We start from the raw sequence: 15336 nt of genomic DNA, 5'->3' as shown, positions 1-15336 counted from the left end.
GACGAACGCTGGTTTGAGTAACGTCAACACCACACAGTGGGGTCGCGCTGCTTCTTGCACATTCCTAGACGCCTCCGACGATGCACATAAATTATGTTGTTCTTGCTTAAAGATGCTAATGATGCTGGGATATAAAAGGGTGACTGCTGAGATGTTGAAAAGCATTGACGTTTTTGTAGAAAAAAAGAAATGAAATGTCTTATATACAACAAATGTCAAAAAGGTTCGTTCGGTGTTGGCAGGTAAGCTGCTCCATGTTTCTTAAATAAAAAAAAATGAAAAATAAAAGAACTGTTGAAACAATTTGAAAAATGGACAAATGCCATAAAGGTTTGTTCAGTGTTTGTCGAGTAGGCTGCTCCATTATTGAGACGTAAGTGACAAATACAAAACAAATGGAACACATTTGAAACAAAGAAAGATTGTCATAATGGAGCAGCCAACCCAACAAACACTGAACGAACCTTTTGTAATAACGAATATGAAAGACAAGGGCTGCTGGCTGGGTTAGTACTGCGTGAGCAACCATTTGTGGCACACGTGCCTCTGGCTCTCAAACACCTGTCCCACACGGTGTTGAAAGACTGCGCTCAATCGGTGCAATTCAGACCCTATTGTTTGAAGAACATAAGGGTCATAACATTGGTGAAGCTAGGCGCAATAAGGGCTTAACACAACGGTCGGATGCCAGTGATACAGCACCTATGAGGATGATACAGCGAGCGTATCCAGGTGTAGCTCTGAGCCCCACCCTTGCCATCTCGAATTTATATAGATGATACATAGATGAATCGTTTTCTGCGTTCAGTGATGATGCATCTGATACAAGTAGCATAGATGAAGTGTTAGCGGCTTCCATGGTGGTGTTCATTGATATTTTCAAGAATACCTGAATCTCTTCCTGACTGATAGACACTCTTTGAGGCTAGCTGAATCTCTTCCTGACTGATGGACACTCTGAGGCTAGCTGAATCTCTTCCTGTGTGGGACCTTACAAAGCGATCTTTTCAAGACTACCTTACAAATTGAGCTTTTCCTATAATCGTTTCAATACTACCTTATGCTTTACAAGCTTGCCTACATACCACCTACAAGTACTAAAGCCAAGGGTGCACACGAGTGCATTATTTGCAAGAACACAGAACGATGAAACAGGAAATGAAAATCTATCTGTAGCTGGTGCAAGGAGAGCAAAGTCGCGCTGTGTACCATGGACTACTTCGTTGACTATTACGCACCTCCAAAGTAGAGTGTGTAATACAGTGTGTTACTGTGTAAATAGTATGTGAAACTGTACATATTGTAATTTTAGTGAATTTTTACCATGTAATATTGTGACAATAAACATTTATTGTGGACACATTACTGACACATGTATCACAGTTCCATGGAAAATTATGAACATTCTACTGTATACATATTGTAAAGGTCACAAATATGCATCATATACGATAAAAGAAACAAATAAAACCGCATTGGAAATGCATAGAAAAAATATTTGAAAATATATTTGTGGCAACACGCGGTGCTTGAATGGCCTGCGCGACTGTGTCTGGGAGCTTCACACACGGGCGACCAGGCCCTGATGACGTCACAGCGCACCTTGTCCACGCCCTCACAGCCAAAGTAAGTGGAATTTGGTAATTATTTTTACATAGACATGTTCAGGGAAGGTAATTTATCATTTTGCAAAGAAAAATTATATTTTGGGGAACATTTGATGTCATGCACTCTGGGGGAATTTCACAATAAACACAGTGCATCACACTGGTTACATGGGGGGACACTCGTTTTGTATGACGTCCGTTTCACATGACGAACATGGAACGGATTAAATTCGTTATGCGAGGTACCACTGTATATATATATATTAGTATATTTTGGTAGCAATCTTTCCTGTAGACATATATTATTAAATATGACCGAAAAAGTAAGATTAATAATTCTAACACGAATTTTTTCGATCTTTCTTACGTTTCTTTTCATTGTTGATGGTAATTCAAAGATCAATTCTCCAAAATTAATTTTTATTTCTAGTCTGACGCGACACTTGAACGCGTTTCGTAAAACTTATTACATTTTCAAAGACTTTAGTTTACACAAACACACACAACTTTAACTGAATGGAGCTTAAACATCTTTCGAGTTTTTATACCTACATTTGGGTGAAGTGACATGTTACAATAGTTTATGCAACTTACTAACTATTGTAACATGTCACTTCACCCAAATGTATTATAAAAACTCGAAAGATGTTTAAGCTCTATTCAGTTAAAGTTGTGTGTGTTTGTGTAAACTAAAGTCTTTGAAAATGTAATAAGTTTTACGAAACGCGCTCAAGTGTCGCGTCAGACTAGAAATAAAAATGAATTTTGGAGAATTAATCTTTGAATTACTATCAACAGTGAAAAGAAACGTAAGAAAGATCGAGAAAATTCGTGTTAGAATTATTAATCTTACTTTTTCGGTCATATTTAACACATACATACATACATACATATATATATATATATATATATATATATATATATATATATATATATATATATATATATATATATATATATATATATATATATATATTTATTTATTTATTTATTTTTCCTACAGTGAATAGCTTCTTTTGCAGCTTCATATTGGTTCATCAAGGTAATCCTATATTGCTAAACAAGTGGTGATGGGTGCACATTTATACCAACCAAATGGACAAGCAAAATTTGTCAGCAACAGCCTTGAGGCGCCTTCAGTATGCAGATTCAGCAAAGATTCTGTATATTCAAGACTTTGAGAACATGAAGGGAAGAGAAACATATGGAGAGATAAAATAAGCCAAAACACACACTTCATCTGACAAAATGGAGGACATCTGCCCTCCAGTGAGGTTACTAGAGATGGTGGCCTCGTTGTACTGTGCAGGTAGTATATTGCAAACGTGAATGACTTTTTTTATGCACCATGATATTCAATATTAGCTTTGCTTCTCTCTGTGAAATATTCTAAGTATACTGCAGCTCAAAAGGATTCAATTCATGCTTCACTTACTATCAAACTTACACGGATGATTCCATTTAAATATATAATGGAATTAGGGCAATTTCTCCACAATGTAGCTGAGAGCACTGGGATATATATATTGAATTTTAAACATTACCAACAAAGATTAAGCTTTACCTGTACTGATTATAATTTGTTGTAAAAAATAATAATAAAAGTTTAATTTTATGTTTGTTGATCAGAATTTTTTTACAGAAAATTAATTCATTATTTTGCCCTGATCCCAACATATCATGCAATAGCATAAAATGCTTGATGCAAATTTGTTATAGTAGTCTACTGAATTGCGAAAGGTGTGGGAAGGTTTATAATACTGTATTAAATATACGTTCTGAAAGAGGAACAGAAGCAAGAGGCCCAGTATCTTCATATTTATGAAATACTGTACTGCACAGTAGTTGGATTATGAAATAATAAATTGAAAAACAAAAAATTCAGAATTGCAGTGATTTCTGTTGTGATATATATTTGTTTGGTAGAAATATTCTGCTAAAACAATTATTAGAATGGCTATTTTTGGAATTATTTAATAGCAATATTTGAACGGAATAATTGCTATCAAGCTTCCTTATGTGACTTCACGTATTTAATGGGATTACATTGCATTACATTAATTACAATGGATACATATAACTAATACATAGTATCGTATGGATACACAGTCAGCGGTTGTTAACGTAAATTTCAAATTATACTTCATGAAATTGTGACCCACATTTTACAACTCTACGCATCTACAATAGAGCGAATCTGCTGACTCACCTCCCATGCAGGTATTTAACTCTTGTTAGGAGATCTGCATGGCCCGAGGAATATTGTTCTATTACATCTTTTACATCATAGGGTTTTAGGGCCTCTTTGAACTTACGTCTGGCTAGGAAGTACCTAATCTGAAGAAGGGAGAGAGAGTACGACAGTTTAGGACAGGGGAAAAAAGGGTGTCCAGGACCTTTTAAGATTATTTTCCAACCGTGTTTAGTCACTGAGTAAGGTTTTTATGTATTCAATGTTTATTTAGTATCTCCGTTTATTTTATTTATATTATCCTTATGGTTTACGTAAGTAGCATAAAAGTTCATACAACGGCACAGATAAAGTAAGCTTCCAACACTCATCTAAAACGGTTAGAAAATCCACTGCAAAGCTGGCAGTTATGAGGTTAGGTTGGTAAAGAAAGTACTCTAGCAGCTTGCACAGGGGCAGAACCTTCTCTCCGTGCTACGTCCTTAGTGCAATAACAATAATGTCTCATTGTCCAGCTACTAGGTAGACACATGTGACATACAAAATTTAAACCATATGGTTAAGATTTAGAAGGTGACATACAAAATACCGAATTTTATAAAAAATATTGTCACATCTGGCTAATATTAAGCTACATATAGCATCATAGCATCGGGATTACTCAGCCAAGTTTAAATTCAGTGTAACACCAAATAAAATGTGGTAAAATAATAATAGTTACATGCTGATACCATATTTTAAACAAAGTATTACTTGGGAATTAAATTTGGCGAGGGGTTTCCCTACTAAAGACAAATAATAAGGAGAAGGTTTAATGTTTTGCTGCTGACTAGGTTGAATCAAGAAGAAAGCTAAAGGCATGAGAGTTTAAACATCTGAAAGATAATTTATCTTTTGCAAAGATATCTGGAAAACAACAAGGATTAGTTTGGTGGAAATTATGTGGATTTTATTCTGATGAATCAGAGGGAGTCACTTAATTTTTACACTTGTAAAATTATGTGCAAATAAAAATCAAAACCCTTCTGAATATAGTAACCCTATAAGATTTGCATCACTGCACATGACGATTTCCTTTAACAACATTCAGCTACTCAGCTATGATGAACAGCTGAAATTATGTCTCACACAGTAAACACCCACGTCATACAGTCAAAGGTCACAATGGCCAAAAGCATTAGTAACCTGTATTCTCAAAGGATATACTTTTCTATTTAAAGTTAAAGAGCCTACAAAAATTGTATCTAACCGCCGGGCCTTCCTAATTTTCTCTACCTTTTTCTTATTGAGACATAATAGATTATGTCAATAACTGAAGCCTGCAATAAATAACTTGTAACCATCAGTCAACTCACATCTTCTCAAATCTCCTCAGTTCAAAGCAGGAGCAGTAAATTAATATGCTTTGTAACAAATTTGGTTGATAACACTCCCCTAAACAGAGACTACATACACTGATAAACTGTGAAACATAATAAAAAAGATGCACATCTACTACATAAGTATTGATGGTAAAACAGAAAAATATTGTTTCTGCTGCTATGAACACCTGAAGATGATTAATATTTCATAAGACTATTGCATCAGTATGAAAACCTGAACTTTAATAAATAACTTTAATACACAAATATCCTTTGAGAGCACAAAGTCACAAAGACATTGTATATTGTATTTGGTCCTGTCAGTAAAATTATGTGTCACTTCACCAATATTGTAGTACTTAGGAATGTCAACGACGAGAACATAATATAATTAATAAGCTAACTTACTAAATTGATGTTGCAAGTACCGCCAGCAGTAGAGTCTAAGAGCTATAATTTCTTAAGGATGTTACTAGAAAATTACCAACAGGAAGCTACCAGTGCACTGCTACGGTTGGCTTCTGCTACAACTACTAAGTTGGGTTTAAAATCAACATTCAATACTATCACAATGCCTTCAGTGTGCATACAACAATTTAGCAACATTTTCAAAACCATCTCTGAGAGAGCAGTTGCACTGTATGATAATAAATATACAGATCATTATTTAAGAAGAAGGAATCTTGAGGCAGGCTTTTTCTGCGAACATTTTAATTATACAAGCTGGCCCTTCTTAAGCTCAAAAGATGCCAACATGCTTCATTTAGTAATGCCAAAGAATACTATCTCTAAATGACTTGCTCCATATTTATGAGTACAGTATACAGCACTTATCACATGCTAAAAAAAAACTTCAGTACATGTAAGGAAAGCCATTTTTGTGCTACCAATACTAATGAAACCATAACGAACAATTAGTATGACTCTTCCTGAGCTTACCAACTAAACAACAGTTATACCTTACCACAGGATTGTCTATATAATTAAAACCCAATAAAGAAAAGTTCCCACAACATACAATCCTTACCACAAAAATAGCTTACAGTTACATGTTAAAAGAATTAATTTTAGCAGTACATGATAAACAAAGGCAAAGACAAAACAAACTCATTTAAGATACTACAACTTGCGCAGAATCCTACACAATCAAACTGATCTGGGATTAATTTTAAAGACATGAAAGTCATGGAATATTTGTATCACTTATTGTTATCACAGATTGGTATACTAAAAGTAAATGGGTAGTACAGTAATGGTATGCTAAGTTTGAGTTCCTGCTACCAGAGTGAGAAATAATAGTCGCTGTGTGATATGCTGGCGGAAAGAGAGGATGTCAAGTTTTGATTACAATGCAAAATATAGTTAGAGAAAGCACACAAATTAAAAACAAACAAAACATTTAAGTTAAACATGAAGGGGAGTATAAAGAAATAACTACTGCACAGAAATATATAAATTACTATGCAAAAGAATAGAAAACTAAAGAATGGTTTGTAATGTATTAAAAAAATCTGCCAAAGAAGCAGTGATGAACTAATGTTTAACTATATTTTATAAATGTAGAGTACTGTATAGAGTACTAGAAGATTGGATGTTTATTTATGCATGTACTCATACAAAATGTGGCTTCTGTTCAGTGTATTTGGTTCTGTAATATTAATGTGCTCTTGAGAAGAGGTTTTGTAGACTACAAAATATCTTCAAATAACACACTAGTTGAGAAAAGCTACGTGCTTCTCGACACCTAAAATAGTGAGCGAATATATAGTAATCAAGTGTGAACAGAAGGAGGAATCAGTCAAGTGGGTGTTGTGGGTCAGTGCGAGTACCTCCCCTGGAGAGTCTTGACACGGGACAGGAGATCGACGTGCCCAGCTGAATACTGCTCGATCACATCCTTTACATCGTATGGCTTCAGTGCTTCCTTAAACTTACGCCGGGCCGTGAAATATTTGATCTAACCCAGGAAGGGAGACCAGTTAGAGTGATGAACTGTTATGAGAATACAGTAGTGATTTTCTGAAGATTGTGAATGATCTGAAAATTCTCGAGTCTACATACAGAAAAATATCTCTTCTATATAATTTACCTTTAATTTTTAAGATAAAATGATATCATATCTAATAGAGAGGAAACAATAATTTAAATGGTTCACAAGGTATACAAATTAAAAATTACTTATGACACATGTTGGCAAATTTATTTTCAGAGTCTAATATCAGTTGAAATAATTATTGTTAGCACTATTAGTCAAATTTGAGTTCACATTCAGCAGTAGAGGATAAAGCTAATTCATCAAGGCAAGATAAACTATCTTTTTCCTGAGATGCTAAATGTAATTTCAATGCTGAAAGGTACCTGACACAGGTGTTAGTAGTAATTACTTAATGTTGTAATTCTAGAAAGAGCCTATGTGGTGATGGTCATGATGGCTCACTCTGGTAGCCATGGGATCCAGTTGTTGATAACCCATTACTTATGACAAAGCCAAGGAAACAATGACCCAGCTTCAACCTAATAGACATAAGTCTTGGTGTTGGTTAACAGACTTCTGCTCGAACAATACCCAATCTCCGGAAAAACAAGGAACAACTAAAGAATGCAGTCAAGTAATCTGGTATTATATTCAGTTGTAACAAAAAACAATGGTAGACTTTGATTGGAGCAAGCTCATGTTTTCACTGGATCAAAATTCAGTGGAAAAACAAACAAAAACAACAATAAATTATTTAGTGCAATGAAATGCTACATTCTGAGTGACAGACACCTCAGTAGTTCCCCTGAGCATATGGCACCTTAGGGTCATGATTGACACCCAATGCTCCTAAGATAATTTCCCCCCCTCAGGAGCAAGTGCCCTTTCACACACTGACTTGCCCCATACAAGTCCCCAGTGGAGGCAGAAACAAATGGGATGAGTTTCTTTCACCCTGATGTCCCTGTTACCTAACAGTATATAGGTACCTGGGAGTTGGACAGCTGCTATGGGCTACTCCTTGTGGGTATATAACAAAATAGGAGGCCTGGTCAAGGACCGGGCCGCAGGGATGCTAAGCCCTGAAATCATCTCAAGATAACCTTAAGATATACAATGGGTGTGGAGTAGGGATTGAACATCAATCCAGTAAAGAGGATAACTATCCTCAACCCTTTGGCTGTAACACCACCTTTTCTATGAACAAATCCACAAGGGCCGTGACGAGGGTTCAAACCTACGCATAGGATGTTTCCAGCTGTGCCTTAGTTCACTAAGGGCACAGATGATTAACCCTTAAAGTGCGCATCACGTCATATGACGTGCTGGATGTTGTTCCAGTAAACTGCGCACCACGTCATATGATGTGTTGGAGTACTACGCAAGATTTAAACAGCCCGCGGATACACGGGGTTCACCACACCTTCATCAGGGCTCTAGTAAACAGACGCCATTTTTAAAAAAATCGTGGGCCAAACTCCCGGGTGTTATTGGCCTCAGTGAGTAACCAAGCCTGACGCACGCAGCATGAGCTAACAGCACTGCTGTTCAGCTTGTGACCACAGCATCGCCTAAAAATGCCAAATTATACTTGTTCATGCTATTATGTAGCGATGATATTATTACAGAAGACCCCTGACTGTGATAAAACTGACCAGGGTTCTGATAATAGCAGGATTGTGGTGATATTTAGCGCTGTGCGCCATGGAGGGAGGAGTAATGCTGTGGGAGGGAGGGTGGTGGCGATGTCTTTTGACTGTGTGTGGCCACCTTTTATTGACTGCACTCAGCATATCAGCTTAGTGGTTCGCTATGGTGAACACAAATGTAGATACTTATATATAACGTGTGTATAGAGGGTATAAACAGCAAGAGAAGGTTTGGAGCCGCCATTTTGGTGAGGGCGGTGGCGTCGTCTTCAAGACGCCACCGTGCAGACAACGGTGTTGTTTACTGGTTACCACGATGGTCTTTGGGCACCATACTAGTTTATTTGTACAAGTATGGTGAATAAAACAGGTAGATATTTATATATAATGTGTGTATATAGCGTAATAACACCACACAGTATTGTTGGAGGAGAAATATTAGTGCGTCTGGCCTTGAGGGCGGCCGCCGATCAGCTGACTGTGTGAGTAGCCACATCTTTGTGCCTTTACTCACCATACAAGCTTAGATGTACAGTTATGGAGAACAAAACATGTAGATACTTATATATAACGTCTGTATATAGTGAATTATCGCAAAAACATTATTGTGGGAGGAGAATGTGGGTGAGTCAGATGACTGGAGGGAGGGCGGGAGTGGCTGGCTGGTAAACGGCGGTCACGCCTCGTTACTTTTTGACTCATAATAGCTACTTAGTGATTCGTTATAGTGAACAAAACATGCAGATACTTACATATAACCTGTGCTTATAATGTAATAACCGACAAAGTATTTGTTCACTGATTGATGAACATAATTGAATCAACAATATGCACACCATATTTTTGAGTACAGCAATGATTCACTCATTTTATTATATAAATATATCAAACTACAAACTATTGAATAATATTACAGCAAAAAAAGTATGAAAAATCAATCAGAGACATTGAAATAATTCGGTAATTATCTCTTTGTGGCAACTCCGGCCTGACAGCTTGCGAGCAACAGACCGCCTGGGACGCACGCTGAGTCAGCGCCTATAATTTGCCAGACTTCCCCGCCCTATAGCGGCAATATATGCCACTTACGATTTTTTTATTATTTTTCCCATGATCAGTGAACACAAATTAACAGGTTAGGAAGAAAAAATTTTTTTTTTTTTTTCAAAATGACATGCGCCTGTGGGGATGACAGGATATTAACCCTCAAACCGCGCATATCATATATAAATGATATCAGTGACAAAACCGAAACCGCGCACATCATTTATATATGATTTCGTGTCTAGCGCTATAATTTAAACTCCCCACCTGGGATAGGGGCAGCTATAGTACAGCCACGACCGATAGTTGCCAGATGCCACCTAGAAAAAAAATCCAGGCCAACATTCTTGGGTGTGAGAGCGTCAGTATTGAGCAAGCCACCAAGGCTGGCGCACGCAGCACGAGCTCACAGCACCGCTGTTCAGCTTGTGACCACAGCATCGCCTACAAATACCATAATATATATGATACTGCTATTATTTAGCAGTGAGAGTATTACTGAAGCCCCCTGACTGTGATAAAACTGACCAGGATTCTGATAATAGCAGGATTGTGCTGATATTTAGCGCTGTGCTCCATGGAGGGAGGCGTAAGGCTGTGCGAGGGAGGGTTGTGGCGTCGTCTTCTGACTGTGTGTGGCCACCATTTATTGACTGCACTCACCATACCAGCTTAGTGGTTCGATATGGTGAACACAAATGTAGATACTTATATATAACGTGTGTATATAGGGTATAAACAGCAAGAGTAGTAGGTTGGGAGCCGCCATTTTGGTGAGGGCGGTGGCGTCGTCTGCACGACTTATCATGTTGTTTACTGGTGACCACAATGGTCTTTGGGCACCATACCAGCTTATTTGTTCAGGTATGGTGAATAAAACAGGTAGATACTTATATATAATATGTGTATATAGTGTAATAACACCACAAACAGTATTGTTGAAGGACAAATATTAGTGCGTCTGGCCTTGAGGGCGGCCGCCGATCAGCTGACTGTGTGAGTAGCTACGTCTTTGTGGCCTTTACTCACCATACAAGCTTAGATGTACAGTTATGGTGAACAAAACATGTAAATACGTATATATAACGTCTGTGTATAGTGAATAAATACAGAAAGAGTATTGTAGGAGGTGAAAGAGGGTGAGTGAGGTGGTGGTGAGGGAGTGAGTGGCTCGCTGGTGTTTGGCGGTCACTCCTCGTTGCTTTTTGACTCACAAGACCAACTTAGTAGTTCGTTATGGTGTACAAAACATGCAAATACTTATATATAACCTGTGTATATAGTGTAACAACAGCAAAACTATTTGTTTATTGTTTTATGAACATAATAATTGAATCACTAATATGCACACCATAATTTTGAGTACAGCGATGGTTCACACATTTTATAATATAAATATACCACAATTCACTGTATGGAATAATATTACTGCAAAAAAACTAAGAAAAAATCAATCAGAGACATTGAAATAATTAGGTAATAATATATTTGTGGCAACTGCCGTCTGACAGCTCGGGCGGAGTAGACCTCATCTGGCGAAGGCTCTGCCAACGCCCCTTTTTTGCCACACTTCCCTACCCTATTGCGGCTAAAATATGCCACCTACGATTTTTTTGTTATTTTTTCTGTGATCAGGGAACAAAAATGAACACTTCTATAAGACGAAAGAATTTTTTGGAATTTTTTTTTTTGTTGCGCCTGTGGGTGTGAATTCCATTTGGGCCCCTAGCGGTTTGAGGGTTAAACCCCGAGCATGTTAAGGGTTAAGCCGCAGCTGGGAACATCCTGTGCGTAGATTCGAACCCTCATCATGGCTCTTGTGAATTTGTTCATTTGATATATCATGCTATTGTGATTTCTGTGTGTATTAATGTAAGGGCATAGAGGTGGAACATTTGGTTGACAGAGCCCAGGTGCATGGGGGGGGGGGGGGAATTGTGTGAAAAACCGATTGGACTTTGGAGAAGCTTTGGGATCCTAGTGAGGGCAGTAGCACTCCAGGTTGCAATTTTTTTACCATGTCGTGGCACAGTTGACCAAGGCACAGCTGGGAACATCCCGTGTGTAGGTTCAAACCTTCATCACGGCCCTTGTGGATTTGTTCATTTGATATATCATGCTATTGTGATTTGTGTGTGCACCTTTTCTATCCTCTCCCTTCCAATTGTTGGGAAAAAACAGAATTTAATGTAATGAAATGCCAATTACTGGGCAAATCCTGGTTGCTCCCTGAAGCTGTTATATACTGATGTGATACCATCTACTAGGTCGCATCAGCCACGGAGTTCTAAAGCCCTAACGGGAATCAGTACCAGAACATGGCATCCTCGCAGAGATGCAGGGAGTGGTGGCATTTATTGTTTTTAATGACTGGTACAGAGGATCACTTGGTTTGCGAACCCCTTGGGGACGAGACCCATCGGTTATCGTGTCAGTTCGTAAACAAGAAATGGAAGTACTGTAAAGGGATTGAAAGAAAAAAATCTAAGGAAAAACATCGACAGGTTCATAACATAATTGCGACAGTATTTTGTTTGCACTCACCAATAAGAGATTTCCTGATCCACTTCTACCTCACTGCTGCTCTCCCTCCCCCCTCACTACTGCTGGTCTCCCTCCCTCCCCGCCCAGGTGGCTAGCTTAGTAGATTGCCAGCCAGAAATAGCCTGGAGAATCTCCATCTAATACAATGAAACATTCATGAAACAAGCATTTTTATAACTTTTTATTATCCTAATAATATTAATAAACAAAATCAGTGACCAAAAATATATGATGATGATGTACATCCAGAATTTAAGAAACAAATCTGGCTAACAGGGGTCGAGTATAATGGGCTTATCACAGTGAGAGTGTCTCCTCCCTCCCTCCCTCTCTGACTGCCTGCCTGCCTGCCTGCCTGCCTGCCTGCCTGCCTGCCTGCCTGCTTCCCTCCCTGTCTCTCCCTGCCTGCCTGCCTGCCTGCCTGCCTGCCTGCCTGCCTCTCTGCCTCCCTCTCTGCCTGCCTGCCTGCCTGCCTCCCAATCTCTCCCTGCCTACCTCCCAAAGTCTCTCCCTGCCTACCCCCCAGAGTCTCTCCCTGCCTGCCTACCTCCCTCACTGCCTGCCTACCTCCCTCACTGCCTGCTTGCCTCTCTCCCTCCCAGCCTCTCCCTGCCTGCATTTCTCTCCCTCCATGCTTCCCTCCCTCCCTCACTACTTTCCCCTCCCTCTCTCACTGCCTCCTACCCAAGCTCCCCCATCCATCACCCCACCTGTCAGCCATCACTGACACAGCGCGTGCATTTGGAGTCAACATGGTGCACAGATGTTCCTTGATTGTGCAGATATGTAAAACAAAGTAACGGAATAAACACTCCAGCCTCATGACAAATCAAAACAATGGGAACAATAGGCTACAAATCTGTGATTTCACAGGGTAGAAGGCCCTCTAGAATTGTGGCGCCCGACACGGTCAGTGGACAAACTAGGCCGTCTCCCACCCACCACCCTGGGCCGGCGCGAGGCTTGGCGGACCTCTTCCTCACTCGAACTTAGTTCTTGTAGCATGACTCCCCAAACCCTAATCAAGAAACCGAAACTTTCGGATACCTTAAGTTCGCAAAACAAGTGGGTGTCTGTATATAAAGTCTAGCTTTTGTTGTTATCAATGTTTCTCTTAATTAAATATCAGTTTGTTTTATTTATGTTAAATTTTATGTTACATTTGTGAATAAAATTTGTGCTGTATTTAATCGAGTATGTATTAATAAATGTGTATGACTGTGTGTTTGTGTGTGTAAAGTTTTCCCCTTGCATTTTTCGTGAGAGTAGCGTCCCTGCACTCCACGAGGACAAAGAGGGCTGAGACTCTACAAAGACAGGTTGTGTGGTGTGTGCTCATGAGGTACTCACCTCACTGTGTGAGGTTATTGACCTCCATTTATATCTGAGTGACTGGAACTATAATTGTTAATCTGGTGAGTGAGAGATGAGAGATTTTTCCTTGTTAGTGTATTATCCCCTTTCCTGAGTTTAAATAAATGTACTGAACACATTTTGATTGTTTCTCGAGTACTGCCAATGCAAAAATACGGTACCGGCCCCCACATGGTCACTCTTGTGTTTGAAGTGTTTATAAATGAATATTGGTTCTAAATCCATGGTTTAAAGTAACATACCTATACTGCAATTAAGAAAGCAAGAGTGGGTTTCGTGAGTTCGTACTCTAGGGTACAGCTTACAAGCTCGTGTCCTTACATTTTGCCACCTCACTGGGTAAGCACCAGAAAATCAGCAAGTCAAAACAAATCAATGGTGGCTTCAACACAAATCAAAGCCTCAAAACCTACCGAAAAAACTCCAACTATGAGAACAAACAACTGAAATCTCTTCGAACTAACACAAGTTCATTTGCCCCACTTCCCCACATGTTTTGAGGGAGGGGTTGGGAGGTAACTCACTGCTAACCGGTGATTCCACCCTCAGTTCTAGGGCAAATGGAGGTATCCACCTGATGACATGGAAGGTGGGGAGGGAATCAGGGAGCTACAGTGTCTCATCCAGAAATTGGCTTTTAATTTCATTCAACGCTGATTTTCTTGGGGGACAGGAAGAGCCTCTTATGGCTCCCTGAAGCTAACTACCCACTGGGGAAGGGAAACATATGGGAACTCACCAGGGAGGAGGAAGCACAGCAGGAGTCAAGACGAAGTGGAGACATCTGGCCGAAGGACACAGCCAAAAACCACACAAGGGCACCGAGTCTTGGGAATATTAACCAGATACAGGACTGCCAGATCCTTGTTCAACCTCCAAAACCTCCATACCAAAGTATCAGCCCAGGACATATTTGCAAACACCACCAATAGAGCACCATACTTCCTAACATCATGGGCGTGAGGGTAGACCTCGGGCTGGCTAGACTTGATAACATTGCGGATGACCTAAGAAAGTCAAGCTCTGGAACAGATGGCCAAGGAAAGAGGGTCAACTCACAAAGCATCCACCAATGCTTAGGTCTAGCAAAGTGTTCAGGTCTAGCACCAGTAATATTAATCATCTATTTGAATATCCAGACGATGTTAAGCTAGTAGAGAAGATTAGAAACTTAAGATTATTGCCTATGCACTTCAAGGTGACCTGAAAACGTATAGGAAGCAACTTGGCAGATAGAATTCAATGTGAATATTTGCCATGTTATATAATGTGGAAAACAGGCCACACACAAGCTACAAATCATGTTTAAAGTCACCAGAGGCCCACATAATAAACCCCATGCAAGATGCCTATTCTATGCTTTCTAGCTATATAATCACTTTTAAATGCATGGACAGTAAAATATTAAAGGAATTGTTCACAATCTTTGTGAGACAAAACTTGGAATGCACAGCACATCAACAAACTGTTAAAGGTGTAAAGAAATGCTACTAAATAGCTTCGAGAACTGAAAAACACGAGACTAAAAGTGTTCAGTTTGCCAAAGCTGGAACATAGAAGAAAAGGAGGAGATATAATCATTACATACAAA

General features: G+C 39.1%; 1 protein-coding gene across 4 annotated transcripts in view; it reads right to left on the bottom strand.

Annotated features, from left to right (window-relative positions):
- Positions 1–15336, bottom strand: part of LOC123769351 (potassium voltage-gated channel subfamily KQT member 1) — an 874235-nt gene that overhangs the window by 109298 nt on the left and 749601 nt on the right. For all 4 annotated transcript variants that reach the window (XR_011223844.1, XM_069309856.1, XM_069309857.1 and 1 more), the window contains one exon: positions 3817–3944. Coding sequence is in view for 3 of the 4 variants with exons in the window: in XM_069309856.1 (XP_069165957.1) it covers positions 3817–3944 (128 nt within the window). In the remaining variant the exon portion in view is untranslated. The remainder of the gene's footprint in view (positions 1–3816; positions 3945–15336) is intronic.

Source organism: Procambarus clarkii, chromosome 66, assembly GCF_040958095.1.
Source record: "Procambarus clarkii isolate CNS0578487 chromosome 66, FALCON_Pclarkii_2.0, whole genome shotgun sequence".
In the NCBI taxonomy this organism is placed as follows: Eukaryota; Metazoa; Arthropoda; class Malacostraca; order Decapoda; family Cambaridae; genus Procambarus; species Procambarus clarkii.
The sequence above is the reverse complement of the archived record's forward strand: the minus strand, read 5'-3'. Positions and strand labels throughout refer to the sequence as shown.